The 16,325-nt window shown below is 40.7% G+C and overlaps 1 protein-coding gene across 1 annotated transcript in view; it reads right to left on the reverse strand.

Annotated features, from left to right (window-relative positions):
• Positions 1-16,325, reverse strand: part of LOC142297274 (putative cation-transporting ATPase 13A4) — a 143,461-nt gene that overhangs the window by 37,999 nt on the left and 89,137 nt on the right. The window contains exon 21 of the mRNA XM_075341528.1: positions 397-476. Coding sequence (XP_075197643.1) covers positions 397-476 — 80 coding nt within the window. The remainder of the gene's footprint in view (positions 1-396; positions 477-16,325) is intronic.

Below are 16,325 nucleotides of genomic sequence, written 5' to 3' on the forward strand. Positions count from 1 at the left end.
AATATGGGGAACCCTGGTTATAAGTATACAATTCATAAGGAAGTTAGGGCATAATGTTTCATTGTGATTCCTGTGGGGAAGCTTTGGCTGTCATTATATTGGGGCTGCAGGGATCTTGGTGTCACTATGGTACAGCTGGAAGGGGTCATGCTAAGTGTGGATCACAACCATCTAATGGAGCTTATTGTATCTCAAGGTAAGAAAGGTTGCAGATTACAAATGTAGACCTTTTTCTTGTGCTGTATAATGGGATATTGATGTCTTGTTGAAAACCCAACTCATCCATGTAGTAATTGTTTCATCTTTTTCATCTTCCCAACAAAGTCATTCATTTTCTTAATATGTTAAAACGTAAATTGTTTAAACATCCAACTTTACATAACTATATCAACTTACTCTATTTTTTGCAATTCTTCAATAAGACTGGATTTTTGTCCTGGACTCATTCTAGCAAAAATTGTGCCATTGAGAAGGATCTGTAAATTAATTATGATATGTTATACTTAATAATACTTATAACAATAAGGGAATCTCATGTTTAATGGGAATCTGTTAACAGGTTTTTGCTACCTCTTCTGAGAGTAGCATGATGTAGGAAAAGAGACCCTGAATCCAATGGTATATCATCTAGTTTACTGGGTGCAGTGGTTCTGACAGAGTTTTCAGATTTTGTATGCAGCAGAGCTCAGAAAGCTGCCCCCACCCACACAGGCTCCTTATGTACATTGCCTATAGACAGCGAGATGCTAATAACAGGAAGGGGTGTGCCAGACTAGCTGACCTCTAGCTGACCTTGTCTGGCATATATAATCTCCTGAAGCTAAAACAAACATTGCAGGTAAATAACTGCACACAGTGTGAAAAGAAGCAAATTTAATTGATATCTTCCTGCTAACCCCTGCAGCATGCTGTCTTCAGATTACATAGCAAAAACCTGCTGACAGATTTCTTTTAAGCAGTGGGATCACCAAGCTAACTTTTAATCTGGATATACAAGAAATGATATTGGTAGGAAAACGAGTTAATAATGATAGATCTTTTTTTTATTGTTCTGAGAATGCCATCAAAGAGAAGAGGCTCCCTTTGCATCCTCTGCCAGCCCCTATCATGTGATCACTGGAGCTGACAGCTTTATACTGCAAGCAAACCCCCTAACAAAGACCCCAGAGCTATCTAGTATAAATCTCTGTTAGCGCATAGCAATTACAGTCATACTCGAAAGTGTTGGCACCCTTGAAATTATTTCAGAAAGAAGTATTTCTCCCAGAAAATTATTGCAATTACACGTTTTGCTACAAACTAGAGATTAGCGGACCCGTGGAAGTTTAGTTCTTTGGATTCAGCTGGACTTTAGATAAACCTTTGTTCTGGACCTTAACCTCATTGAAATTCACTGATTGGTCAGTTTGACTCTCTGCCCACATGCAGTCACCCATAAACAGAGCACTTCTGGGGAAGGGAGGGGTTATTTCATTTTTTTTTGTGCACACTATATTACATAGCAATGATTTTACCACCAGTGCAAGCCATTCAAACAATGCAAGCAGCTCACATTGGGCTGGGCACTGAGCGTACCCGAGCACAGCGATGCTCACTTGAGAGGTTTCCATACATATACCACCTGAACTCTGAACTTGACCACTGATTTCTTTTGTAAAGTCTGTGTTCAGTATGAAATTTGTGCGGAAATGTTGGTGTGCACTCAGCGTAGTTACTGGTGGGTTGTACTGGGTAAAACCCAAAGATTCACTATGAAGAACAAAACAACCACACCCCACAGAGCTCACGGCGCCGATTTAGACATCTTCTCAATACAGGACTAAGCGACAAAATGAGTAAGACCTGGGATAGGTCAAAATGTCGCATATGTACTAATATCATGGAATTACCTTGTACTCAATAAATTGAGAGACACAATTTTTGTATCTAAACTATTGTGAAGTGTTGTTGTATTGTTCTTCACTGTGTTCCATATGAACACTGAAGTTTAAAGTTCGGGTCCACTCATCTCTACTATAAACATATTTATTTCCTTTGTGTGTATTACAACACCAAAAATAGAAAACAGAGATAAAAAGGCAAATTGGACAAAATTTCACACAAAACCCAAAAAATGGGCCTTACAAAATTGTTGGTACTTTTAGAAAAATGTAGGTAAATTTGTTTCAAGCATGTGATGCTCATTCAAATTCACCTTTGGCAAGTAACATTAAGGGAGAACAGAAAAAGGAGAAGAGAAATGTCTGAGAATTTTAGAACCAAAATTGTTGAAAAATATCAACAATATCAAGTCAATTTCTAGAGATCTTGATGTTCCTTTGTCCACAGTGCACAACAATCAAGAAGTTTACAACGCATGACACTGCAGTTAATCTCTCTGGACATGGACAGCAGAGAAAAATTGATGAAAGGTTGCAACGCTGGATAGTCCGGATAGTAAATAAGCAGCCCCAATTAAGTTCCAAAAAAATGCAAGCTGTCCTGCAGGATCAGGGTGCATCACTGTCAGTGTGAACTATCTATTGGGTTTTGAATGAATTGAAACACTATGGCAGGAGACCAAGGAGGATTCCACTGCAGTGCTGACACAGAGATATAAAAAAGCTAAACCGCAGTTTGACAAAATGTACGTGAATATTTCAAAATCCTTTTTTAAAAGTGTCTTGTGGACAGATGACACCAAGAAAGAGTCTTTTGGTATAGTGCATCATTCTACTGTTTACTGAAAATGGAATGAAGCCTACAAAGAAAAGAACATAATACCTACAGTGAAATATGTTAAAGGTTCAAAGATGTATTGGGGTTATTTTGTTGGCTCTGGCACTTGGTGCCTTAACTATGTCCAAAGCATAATGAAATCTGAAGATTGTCAAAAGATTATGGGTCACAATGTCAGGTCATGGGCCTTCTAGCAGGACATTGACCCAAAACATACTTCAAAAAGCAAACAGAAATGGATGTAAACAAAGAGATGGAGAGTTCTGAAATGGCCAGCAATAAAACCCATTGAAAACCTGTGGAGAGATCTTATTTTGCTGTTGGGAGAAGGCATCCTTTATATATGAGCGACCTAGAGCAGTTTGTAAAAGAAGAGTGGTCCAAAATTCCAGTTGGGAGGTGAAGAAGCGTGTTGATGGTTATAGGAAGCGATTGATCGTAGTTATTTATTCCAAAGGTTGTGCAACCAAATGTTAAGTTGAAAATACCAACAATTTTGTCTGGCCCATTTTTGTAGTTATGCGTGAAATTATGTCCAATTTGTTTTTGTTTTGTTGCAATATGCACAAAAGAGACAAGGTAATAGAAAATGAGTGGGACTCAGCACCAATATGGATGAATAAAAATCTTCATGCTTTATTTGAAAAGTTTAAAAATAAAGAAAAGGGTCACAAATCATCCAAAATCGCCATGCGACTTGCCGTGCGGCTTGACGCGTTTCGGACACAAAAGGGGAATTTAAAAACAGTCCTTAATCATAAGCCATGTAGGATGGGAGGCAAGAGATATATATAGCACCTTAAGAAGCAATGAAATACAAGAGCAAGATGGAAAACAGGAAGGGAGTCCACCCGAAAACATGCAAATTGGTAAGAGGGTTGGTATATCATTGGATTCTCTTAATCCCATATGCGTATGTATATCTACTGGGGAATTCAATGAAAAACAATTCTTAGATTTCAAAAAGACCTCAAAATAAGGTCAATGCAAGCATACATGTGTATATGTGCACCATTCCACCCACCCATATATTTTGTATAGCAATTATTTCACTAAGGAAACAAGAAGATTATTTCATTGGTCTATGAAAAGATGTTCATGCAGATATTATAATAAGTGGATATATCTTATATAGATGGTATGTGTATACATGCATATAAATGCATGTGCTCTGTGGGTGCAGGGCAAAGAAAAAGATAGATAGAAATAGAAATACATGTATGTGGACTAGATATTATATCGTTTCCAGTATAGGATTTTATATATTATAGACATATGAAATAAAAAAAAAATTTTTTTCATTTTAGTTTTTATTTTTATTTCTATATTTTGTATGTGTAGCTATATGAGCTCTATGTACACATGTGTGCAGTGTGTACACATGTGTACGATGGGAGAAACTTATAAAACATAGGATATCCAGGAATTCAGTTATGAGAATTATTAATGAGATTTATATCCTACTCTGAGATATGAGTAATTCTCCAATAAATTCATATTATCCTTTTGTGTTAATATTTATATCTTCTGATTGTTTCCTCAGTATATATCTATCACACAAAATGTTCATATGGCCATTGATATTGGAGGTGAGGTAGAATAAAAAAAACCAAAAAAAACAAAAACCCTATGATTGTATTTCATATATATATATAATAATCATATGACATAGCGTAGATCGGAACGATAATTAAGTCCCTTTGGATGCCGGGTATCGAGCCGTAATATCCATTTAGCCTCGGTGTAGAGAAGTTCACGAAACCAATCGCCTCCTCTTAGAGGTTTTTTGACTTGCTCGATGCCTACAATGTTCATAGTGGAAAAATCACCGTTGTGAAGGTCAAGAAAATGTCTGGTGAGACCTGAAATAGATCTTTTATATTTCGGCGGATTCGAAGAAAGAGTTGGGAGTGGGATGTGGGTATGCTCAAATATCCTTTTTCTGAGAGGCCTGGAAGTGCAGCCTATGTAGTCCTTCGAGCATATGGTACAAGAGGCCTTATATATACCATATGTAGTAGAGCAATTTATGAAAGCGGAAATGTTATAGGAAATGTCACCCACTGGAAAAGACAGTGTTTTTCTCATAAATTTACAAAGTCCGCATCGTGGCAAAGCGCACTTGTGGGAGCCTTTTGTACTAAGCCAGGTCTCTGTTTTATTTTGAGAAATGAAAAGACTAGGAGATATCATATTGCCTATGGTTTTGGCCTTCCTGGCCACGACATTGACACCATTGGATAATATTTGAGCTAACTCCGGATCCTGTTGGAGAAGGGGAATATAGCGTAAAAAAACTTTTTTTATTTCAGAAAAATCAACACTGTAAGGAGTAGAGAAGACAATGCGGCAGTTTTTTCATCAGATTTGACTTTGTCAGAGAGTAGATCATTGCGGGTTCTTTCTCCAGCGTTTTTTTCAGCACGAGAGAGGATCTTATTCTTATAACCTCTGTATTGTAGACGCTTCTTCATAGTTTCCAATTCCAGGGAGTAGGCAGTATCTGTAGAGCAAAGCCAGCGTGCTCTGAGAAATTCGCCAAGGGGTAGATTATTTATGGTATGCCTAGCATGATTGCTATTTGCATGCAAGATAGTGTTCCCACTAAGCGGTTTTCTATATAAAGAAGTATTAATGGAACCTGTTTCGGGGTCACCGGTAAGATATACATCCAAAAAGGGGGTAGAATTTCCAGAAAACATTACAGTAAAGCTCAAATTCATGTGGTTTGAATTCAAATAAGAAAGAAAATTATCTTATAGGTTTGTGATGGGTGCGTTTTTCTTGCGTTTCCAGATCATTGTGAGATCGTCTATGTATCTCGCGTACCAAAAAATTTGATCCAAAAAGGGATTGTCAGGTGTATGTATGTATATGGCTTCCCAGGAAACCATGTATAAATTAGCTAGAACGCAAGAAAAACTAGCACCCATAGGGCATCCATTAACTTGTAAAAAGAACTGTTGGTTAAAGCTGAAAAAATTATGTTTCAAAAGAAACTCACAGATCAAAATGACATAATCTTTGTGTATGTCACTCATATTGGTCAATCGATTTAAATGGTGAGATAAGGAATTAAGAGCTGATTTATGTGGAATGCATGAATATAATGATGCAACATCACTTGTGACCCAGAAAAGGTTGTCAGTCCAGGTAAGGGCAGGAAGAATTTGTAACAAATGTTTAGAATCCCTGATGTAGCCAGCTGAATCTTTCACAAGAGGCTGTAAGATGTTATCTAGCCAATCTGAGGTCCGACTTGTGAGAGAATTGGTGCTGGCAAGTCGCATGGCGATTTTGGATGATTTGTAACCCTTTTCTTTATTTTTAACCCCTTCACGACCGGCCGATTTTTCGCTTTCCGTTTTTTTTTTTCGCCATTCTTTTTCTGAGAGACGTAACTTTTTTATTTTTCAGTCAATATGGTCATGTGAGGGCTCATTTTTTGCGGAACGAGCTGTACTTTTAAATGAAACCATCAGTTTTACCATATTGTGTACTAGAAAATGGCAAAAAAATTCCAAATGCTGAAAAATTGCAAAAAAAGTGCGATAGCACTATGGTTTTTGAGATATTTTATTCACTGTGTTCACTATATGGTAAAACTGATGTGTGGGTGTGATGCCTCAGGTCAGTGCGAGTTCGTAGACACCAAACATGTATAGGTTTACTTTTATATAAGGGGTTAAAAAAAAATCGGAAGTTTGTCCGAAAAAAGTGGCGCACGTTTTACGCCATATTCCGTGACCCGTAGCGTTCTCATTTTTCGGGATCTTAGGCTCAATGACGGCTTATTTTTTGCGTCTCGAGCTGACGTTTTTAACGGTACCATTTTTGCGCAGATGCTACGTTTTGATCGCCTCTTATTGCATTTTGCGCAAAAGTTGTGGCGACAAAAAAATGTCGTTTTGGCGTTTGGAATTTTTTTGCCGCTACGCCGTTTACTGATCAGATTAATTGATTTTATATTTTGATAGATCGGGCGTTTCTGAACGCGGCGATACCAAATGTGTGTATATTTTTTATTTTTTTAACCCTTTAATTTTCAATGGGGCGAATGGGGGGTGATTTGAACTTTTAGGTTTTTTTGTTTTTTTTTAATTTTTTAAAACTTATTTTTTAACTTTTTTTTTTTATTTTACTAGTCCCCCTAGGGGGCTATTGCGATCAGCATTCCGATCGCTCTGCAGTATCTTCTGATCACAGCTGGAAGGCTGTAAACAGCAGATACGCTGTCTTTCTCTTTTGCTGTGCCCCGGGCACAGCGAAAGTGAAACCAAGTCATGTGTAGTACAGGAGTCATCACATGACCCTGTGCTACCATGACAACTATCGGGAGTCACGTGATCGCGTCACGTGACTTCCGGTTTCGGGCGGTAAGTAAATGCTTACCGCAATCGCGCTTATAATGGCGCTGTCATGTATTGACAGCGCCATATAAGGGGTTAATCGGCACGAGCAGATAACGATTCTGCTCGTGCCTAGCAGGCACACATCTCAGCTGTGAAAATCAGCTGAGATGTGTGCCGATCGCGGCATGCTGCCGCCGGAGGACCGCGGGCAGTAACATTATGTCATTTAGGACGTAATTTTACGGCCCGCGGTCGTTAAGGGGTTAAACTTTTCAAATAAAGCATGAAGATTTTTATTCATCCATATTGGTGCTGAGTCCCACTCATTTTCTATTACCGTTTACTCTGAAGCTGGACCTGCCTGTCCGCAGGACTACGTGCATCAACCGCAGACTGGAGGACCTTACATGGGTGAGCTGAATACTTTTTTCTCTACTTTCCCTGTTTTTGGCGTTTTTTATTCGCGCCCACCCTTGAATTTGTTCTAACATATACTGGATTTATAATGCTACGAAACACTTTAATATATATCTCCAGCTATGCACATACAACTATAAGAATCTAACATATATAAGAGTTTTTCTACTATTTTGGTCACAAATCATACCTGACGCCTGCCAAACATCAGCACTTTTTTGTCATCAAGCATATATATACATATATATTTTTTTACAAAGAGCAAATTATGGATATCTCATCATTTGACAATGAGGAGAGGCGAAAAAAACTTGAATCCATTTTTTCTGATAATATTGTGGACACACCTGATTTTCCCCTTGGCTCAGAAAAAACTTATACCTTTTGGGACCTTGAAAAAGCGTTCACACAGAGACTCAGGACCTGGTGGGACTCAGCCACTCTCAAAAAGTACATTGAAAAATCCATAATCCCACGTGGCTTAAGAATAAAAAAGTTCCCCACCTTTATATTCCACCAAGATTTTCAGACAGAGTGGAATAATATTCTTACCACCTGTTCACTCAACTTCATGAATCTCATCATCAAGGAGGAGGAAGAAAGACTAAAATCTTTTGACATACAAATTAATAAAATTCAAGATTTCTTGAACACAAATTATGATGCAGTGGATTATAAAAAACTCCATGATAAATTCCTCATTAATATCCATAGAATTGAAGATAATCTCATTCAATACAAACAAAGAAAGTATAAGAGGGATACTAATGATTACAGTACCAACCAAGTTTATTCTTGGAATACGTCCAAAAGATCCATCTTGAAATACCGCAAGGATTATAATCCTAAGGAAAAGTCTGTAATATTCACTTCAACCGACCTGGATACCACAGGTGGAAGTGGCAGTTCATTGGATTCAGATAGGAGTTCAAATATTGCTGAAGGTGCGATTCCCAAGAAGTCAAAAAACGGAATGGCCATCGAGGAGGAAGGATGCACCAGAGGTGCGGTAAAATTCACTCCTCGACGCACCAACAGAAACCGGCATCAAAGGTATTGAGTACATCCAATCATGCTGAGTTTTCTGTTATAAATCTATCTGCATGTTCTATCAGCTCTGCTCAATCACAGGTTCTTAAAAAGGGTCTGAATTTTGCCCCTACATCCCGGGCCGATTTGTTTCAGACCATTAAGGACATTAACATATTTATCAGAAACCTCACGGTTAAAAAACATTTCCTTTCATCTGAACAGAGCCGTGCTGATACTGCTTCCACCTCCAGTGCCGCCACTGAAGAATCCTCCTTTCCAATACATATGAGTCTCAGGGAACATATCTCCACAAAAATCCTGTCTGAAATAGACAACTCCAATAGTCCTGAACTTCATATTTCTCCGTTTAAAACAACGAATAAAGATTTTTATCCAGTGGCTTCACATGTTCCCATTATGGACACATACCAGGATCTAATGGAAACTGAAATAAAAAATATTCTTTCCTCCAGTTCTGCATCGTCCAACAATCTTAGCACCCATGAGTGCAAAGCTCTTAAGGATTTGAGTAAAAACCCTTATATCACCATAAGAGCAGCCGATAAGGGTGGCTCAGTGGTCATTCTCGACAGTTCGCTGTATGAGAGAGAAATTATGCACATGTTGGAGGATCCCACCACTTATAAACGGCTCACATCTGATCCTACAGAAGCCTTTTCCAGGAAATTAAATACCATTCTTGACCAAGGATTGTCTTTGGGTATTTTTGATAAATCAACCCATGATTTCCTGATTAATGATGTTCCTGTGTGTCCAATCTTTCAAGGACTTCCCAAAACCCACAAGGGTCTCTTTCCACCACCACTACGACCTATTGTAGCCAACACCAATTCTCTCACAAGTCGGACCTCAGATTGGCTAGATAACATCTTACAGCCTCTTGTGAAAGATTCAGCTGGGTACATCAGGGATTCTAAACATTTGTTACAAATTCTTCCTGCCCTTACCTGGACTGACAACCTTTTCTGGGTCACAAGTGATGTTGCATCATTATATTCATGCATTCCACATAAATCAGCTCTTAATTCCTTATCTCACCATTTAAATCGATTGACCAATATGAGTGACATACACAAAGATTATGTCATTTTGATCTGTGAGTTTCTTTTGAAACATAATTTTTTCAGCTTTAACCAACAGTTCTTTTTACAAGTTAATGGATGCCCTATGGGTGCTAGTTTTTCTTGCGTTCTAGCTAATTTATACATGGTTTCCTGGGAAGCCATATACATACATACACCTGACAATCCCTTTTTGGATCAAATTTTTTGGTACGCGAGATACATAGACGATCTCATAATGATCTGGAAACGCAAGAAAAACGCACCCATCACAAACCTATCAGATAATTTTCTTTCTTATTTGAATTCAAACCACATGAATTTGAGCTTTACTGTAATGTTTTCTGGAAATTCTACCCCCTTTTTGGATGTATATCTTACCGGTGACCCCGAAACAGGTTCCATTAATACTTCTTTATATAGAAAACCGCTTAGTGGGAAACACTATCTTGCATGCAAATAGCAATCATGCTAGGCATACCATACATAATCTACCCCTTGGCGAATTTCTCAGAGCACGCCGGCTTTGCTCTACAGATACTGCCTACTCCCTGGAATTGGAAACTATGAAGAAGCGTCTACAATACAGAGGTTATAAGAATAAGATCCTCTCTCGTGCTGAAAAAAACGCTGGAGAAAGAACCCGCAATGATCTACTCTCTGACAAAGTCAAATCTGATGAAAAAAACTGCCGCATTGTCTTCTCTACTCCTTACAGTGTTGATTTTTCTGAAATAAAAAAAGTTTTTTTACGCTATATTCCCCTTCTCCAACAGGATCCGGAGTTAACTCAAATATTATCCAATGGTGTCAATGTCGTGGCCAGGAAGGTCAAAACCATAGGCAATATGATATCTCCTAGTCTTTTCATTTCTCAAAATAAAACAGAGACCTGGCTTAGTACAAAAGGCTCCCACAAGTGCGCTTTGCCACGATGCGGACTTTGTAAATTTATGAGAAAAACGCTGTCTTTTCCAGTGGGTGACATTTCCTATAACATTTCCGCTTTCATAAATTGCTCTACTACATATGTTATATATAAGGCCTCTTGTACCATATGCTCGAAGGACTACATAGGCTGCACTTCCAGGCCTCTCAGAAAAAGGATATCCGAGCATACCCACATCCCACTCCCAACTCTTTCTTCGAATCCGCCGAAATAAATAATAATAAAAGATCTATTTCAGGTCTCACCAGACATTTTCTTGACCTTCACAACGGTGATTTTTCCACTATGAACATTGTAGGCATCGAGCAAGTCAAAAAACCTCTAAGAGGAGGCGATTTGGTTTCGTGAACTTCTCTACACCGAGGCTAAATGGATATTACGGCTTCGATACCTGGCATCCAAAGGGACTTAATTATTGTTCCGATCTACGCTATGTCATATGATTATTATATATATATATATATATATATATATATATATATATGAAATACAATCATAGGGTTTTTTTTTTTTTATTCTACCTCACCTCCAATATCAATGGCCATATGAACATTTTGTGTGATAGATATATACTGAGGAAACAATCAGAAGATATAAATATTAACACAAAAGGATAATATGAATTTATTGGAGAATTACTCATATCTCAGAGTAGGATATAAATCTCATTAATAATTCTCATAACTGAATTCCTGGATATCCTATGTTTTATAAGTTTCTCCCATCGTACACATGTGTACACACTGCACACATGTGTACATAGAGCTCATATAGCTACACATACAAAATATAGAAATAAAAATAAAAACTAAAATGAAAAAAATTTTTTTTTTATTTCATATGTCTATAATATATAAAATCCTATACTGGAAACGATATAATATCTAGTCCACATACATGTATTTCTATTTCTATCTATCTTTTTCTTTGCCCTGCACCCACAGAGCACATGCATTTATATGCATGTGTACACATACCATCTATATAAGATATATCCACTTATTATAATATCTGCATGAACATCTTTTTATAGACCAATGAAATAATCTTCTTGTTTCCTTAGTGAAATAATTGCTATACGAAATATATGGGTGGGTGGAATGGTGCACATATACACATGTATGCTTGCATTGACCTTATTTTGAGGTCTTTTTGTAATCTAAGAATTGTTTTTCATTGAATTCCCCAGTAGATATACATACGCATATGGGGTTAAGAGAATCCAATGATATACCAACTAGAGTTGAGCGCGGTTCGCGGTTCGCGGTTCTCCAGTTCTAGGCTCGAGTGATTTTGGGGCCTGTTCTAGATCGAACTGAAACTCGAGCTTTTTGCAAAAGCTCGATAGTTCTAGAAACGTTCGAGAACGGTTCTAGCAGCAAAAAAACAGCTAATTCCTAGCTTGGTTTCCGCTGTAATAGTGTAAGTCACTCTGTGACTCACACTATTATGACATTTCAGTGTATAGTGTGCGGGAACAGCGCCTTCAGATCACTGCTGTTTGTATAATGGCGATTGCCATTTTTTTTTTTTCCTTGTCTTCTTCCCTAAGCACGCGCGTGTAGTGGGGAGGGCCAGCATGTCAGCCAATCCCAGACACACACACAGCTAAGTGGACTTTTAGCCAGAGAAGCAACGGCATGTGTGATAGGATGTCCATGTCACATGTCCCTGCATTATAAAAACGAGTATCTGGCCGTCCGGACGCCATTATCTCTTCTGCGTCCTTGGTGTCAGACATCACTGGCGCAGCTCCGTCCTTTGTCCTATCGCCGATACTGCTGTATGCGCTCCATACACAGCGCTAGACAGCTTAGGGATAGCACTTTCTATCAGTCCTTTTAAGGGCTCGTACCGGCAGGGTCAGAGCCATAGGTGACAGGTCCTGAAAACAGCGACAGCGTCTGTGTAGCAAAGGTCAGGGATTTCGTTGCTGCATTTCCCCATTAGGAGGGAATAGAAAGGCAGGCTTCCATTCCTCTACCCAGAGACCCACAACCCTGCCACTGTACCCTCCTGTCCTCTGCACACTCCAACTCATTATAACTAAGCCATTATACTAGCAAACAGTCAGTGTACCTAGTGGCATCCTAAACGTGGCTATTGGACTTTTGTCTAGTCACACTAGTGCAAAGACATTTGCAGCACCTCTGCCTGCATTGCACACTCCAACTCATTATAACTAAGCCATTATACTAGCAAACACTCAGTGTACCTAGTGGCATCCTAAACGTGGCTATTGGACTTTTGTCTAGTCACACTAGTGCAAAGACATTTGCAGCACCTCTGCCTGCATTGCACACTCGAACTCATTATAACTAAGCCATTATACTAGCAAACACTCAGTGTACCTAGTGGCATCCTAAACGTGGCTATTGGACTTTTGTCTAGTCACACTAGTGCAAAGACATTTGCAGCACCTCTGCCTGCATTGCACACTCCAACTCATTATAACTAAGCCATTATACTAGCAAACACTCAGTGTACCTAGTGGCATCCTAAACGTGGCTATTGGACTTTTGTCTAGTCACACTAGTGCAAAGACATTTGCAGCACCTCTGCCTGCATTGCACACTCCAACTCATTATAACTAAGCCATTATACTAGCAAACACTCAGTGTACCTAGTGGCATCCTAAACGTGGCTATTGGACTTTTGTCTAGTCACACTAGTGCAAAGACATTTGCAGTACCTCTGCCTGCATTGCACACTCCAACTCATTATAACTAAGCCAATATACTAGCAAACACTCAGTGTACCTAGTGGCATCCTAAACGTGGCTATTGGACTTTTGTCTAGTCACACTAGTGCAAAGACATTTGCAGCACCTCTGCCTGCATTGCATACTCCAACTCATTATAACTAAGCCATTATACTAGCAAACACTCAGTGTACCTAGTGGCATCCTAAACGTGGCTATTGGACTTTTGTCTAGTCACACTAGTGCAAAGACATTTGCAGCACCTCTGCCTGCATTGCACACTCCAACTCATTATAACTAAGCCATTATACTAGCAAACACTCAGTGTACCTAGTGGCATCCTAAACGTGGCTATTGGACTTTTGTCTAGTCACACTAGTGCAAAGACATTTGCAGCACCTCTACCTGCATTGGACACTCCAACTCATTATAACTAAGCCATTATACTAGCAATTGATGCTGCAAGTTTAAGGGCCGTAGTTGCATTCTCAGGGATATTTATTCTTTTTTATTCTGCTGTTAATAAAGCTAGACCACCGCTGCAATCTACACCACCTCTCAATTTTTACTACCACATTTTCAGTGCACAATCTTGTCGCAATCAACATGAGTGGCAAAATGACAGATGTTGGTTCAAAGGGGAAGAGGCGTGGTGGAAAAGTAAAAAAAGGGTTTGTCCGTGGGGAAGGTGGCAAAGCTCCATTATCATCTGCTGAAGAGAGACCATCTACCAGCAAAAGTAAGATGTCTACTACTTACCGTGGACAATCCGATGTGCTCCCTTTTTTACGGACACGAACAACAGGAACAAAGGTAGATGATGGCCAAAAAAGGAAAATGCTTGAATGGATCTCAAGTGGTCCAACAAGTGCCCTCTCAGCCACTTCAAGTACCGCATCCAAAAAACACCAGTCCTCTGAGTTGTCATCCCAATCAAACTTGCTTTCTCCCAGCTCTGAAGTCTCCATCAGCCCTGCACAGTATGGTGGAACTGAGATGGCTGAGTCTGCAGAGCTGTTCAGTCACACTATAGCCTGGGAATCAGAGGTCTGCTCCCAAGCTACAGTGAGTACAGAACAGGAAATGGTCTGCAGTGATGCCCAGAACCTTTGTGACTCTGATTCAGGCCGTGAGGACCAAGTTTCTGAGCATAATGTTGACCCTTTGTCACAAACTGTAACACCTGTGGTTATAGACAATGAGGAACATACTGATGAAGATGAGACGCAGATACCCGATTGGGATGACAACTTAAATATTCGGTCAGGGCAAGAAGAGGCTCGGTCTGAGGGGGAGGGGAGTGCAAACACAACAATTGATGAGGAAGTTCTAGATCCCACCTACTGTCAACCCACAGTCAGGCACTCGAGGAGGTCAACAGAGGTGGTGGAGGAGGATGCAACTGATGACGAAGTTACCTTGCGCCTTCCTGGACACAGTCGGAGCACTGGTAGCACGTCTACAACTGCATCCTCAGCCACCACTCTGCCTCTGAGCATTATTCGGGGTGGATCAACAGGTCGCATGGCCTCTAAGCCTTGCCTAGCCTGGTCCTTTTTTGACATTGAAAAAGATCGCCCCAATTATGTGATCTGTAAAATTTGTCATGGTTCTCTTAGCAGAGGTCAAAACCTCAGCAGTTTGACAACTTCTTCCATGAATCGTCACATGAATAAATATCATATGGCCCGGTGGGAAGCTCACCGTGCTGCAATGCGGCCTAGTGGAGCGAACCATCCACCGCCTGCCCCTTCCAGTGCATCCGCGCGCTCGTCATCTTCTAGGACTGTGGGGACAGCTGTCACACCTGTTTTTCCACCCACAACTTCCACCACTGTAACCGCAACAGGCAGTTTGCTTAGTAGGTCGTCAGTTGGTTTGGAAGGGGAAACAAGTGAGTGTGTACAGCTCTCTCAGACATCGATAGCACCAACGTTGGATGAAGGCAACATCATGTCTCCGCCAGCACTTTCCTCACAAACCTGCATTTTTCCAGGGGCACCCTACTCAACACCGTCTACACACAGCAGCCAGATCTCTGTCCCTCAGATGTGGTCAAATAAAAGGCCACTTCCTGCGACCCATGACAAAGCTAAGAGGTTGACTCTATCCCTCTGTAAGCTGTTGGCTACCGAAATGCTGCCTTTCCGCCTAGTGGACACACAGGATTTTAGAGACCTTATGTCTGTCGCTGTGCCCCAGTACCAGATGCCTAGTCGCCACAACTTCTCTAAGAAAGGTGTGCCCGCGCTACACCAGCATGTCGCACACAACATCACCGCTTCCTTGAGAAACTCTGTGTGTGAACGGGTGCATTTCACCACCAATACTTGGACCAGTAAGCATGGACAGGGACGTTACATGTCGCTGACTGGGCACTGGGTAACTATGGTGATAGATGGTGAAGGGTCTGCTGCACAAGTCTTGCCGTCCCCACGACTTGTGTGTCAATCCTCTGTCTGTCCAAGTTCCGCCACTGTTTCTGCATCCTCCACCTCATCTGGGTCCTCCACCTCCGCCCCAAGCCTGCCTGGTCAGGCCACCAGCGTTCTCACAGCGCAAAAGGAATCACGCACCCCTCATTACTATGCTGGCAGCAGAGCGCAACGGCATCAGGCGGTCTTTAGCTTGACATGTCTTGGGAATAAGAGTCACACAGCTGAGGAGTTGTGGTCAGCTCTGCGGTCCGAGTTTAATAAATGGTTGTCTCCACTCAACCTGCAGCCTGGTAAGGCCGTGTGCGACAATGCTGCAAACCTGGGTGCGGCCCTTCGCCTGGGCAAGGTGACACACGTACCTTGTATGGCTCACGTGTTGAACCTTGTCGTCCAGCAATTTTTAACACACTATCCCGGCCTAGATGGCCTTCTGAACAGGGCATGAAAACTGTCTGCTCACTTCCGCCGTTCAAGCGCCGCAGCTGAGCGACTTGCATCGCTCCAGAAGTCTTTCGGCCTGCCGGTTCATCGCCTGAAATGCGATGTGGCGACACGCTGGAATTCAACTCTCCACATGTTACAGCAACTGTGGCAGCACCGCCGAGCCCTGGTGCAATACGTCATGACGTATAGCCT

Source organism: Anomaloglossus baeobatrachus, chromosome 3 (genome assembly GCF_048569485.1).
Source record: "Anomaloglossus baeobatrachus isolate aAnoBae1 chromosome 3, aAnoBae1.hap1, whole genome shotgun sequence".
Taxonomy (NCBI): domain Eukaryota; kingdom Metazoa; phylum Chordata; class Amphibia; order Anura; family Aromobatidae; genus Anomaloglossus; species Anomaloglossus baeobatrachus.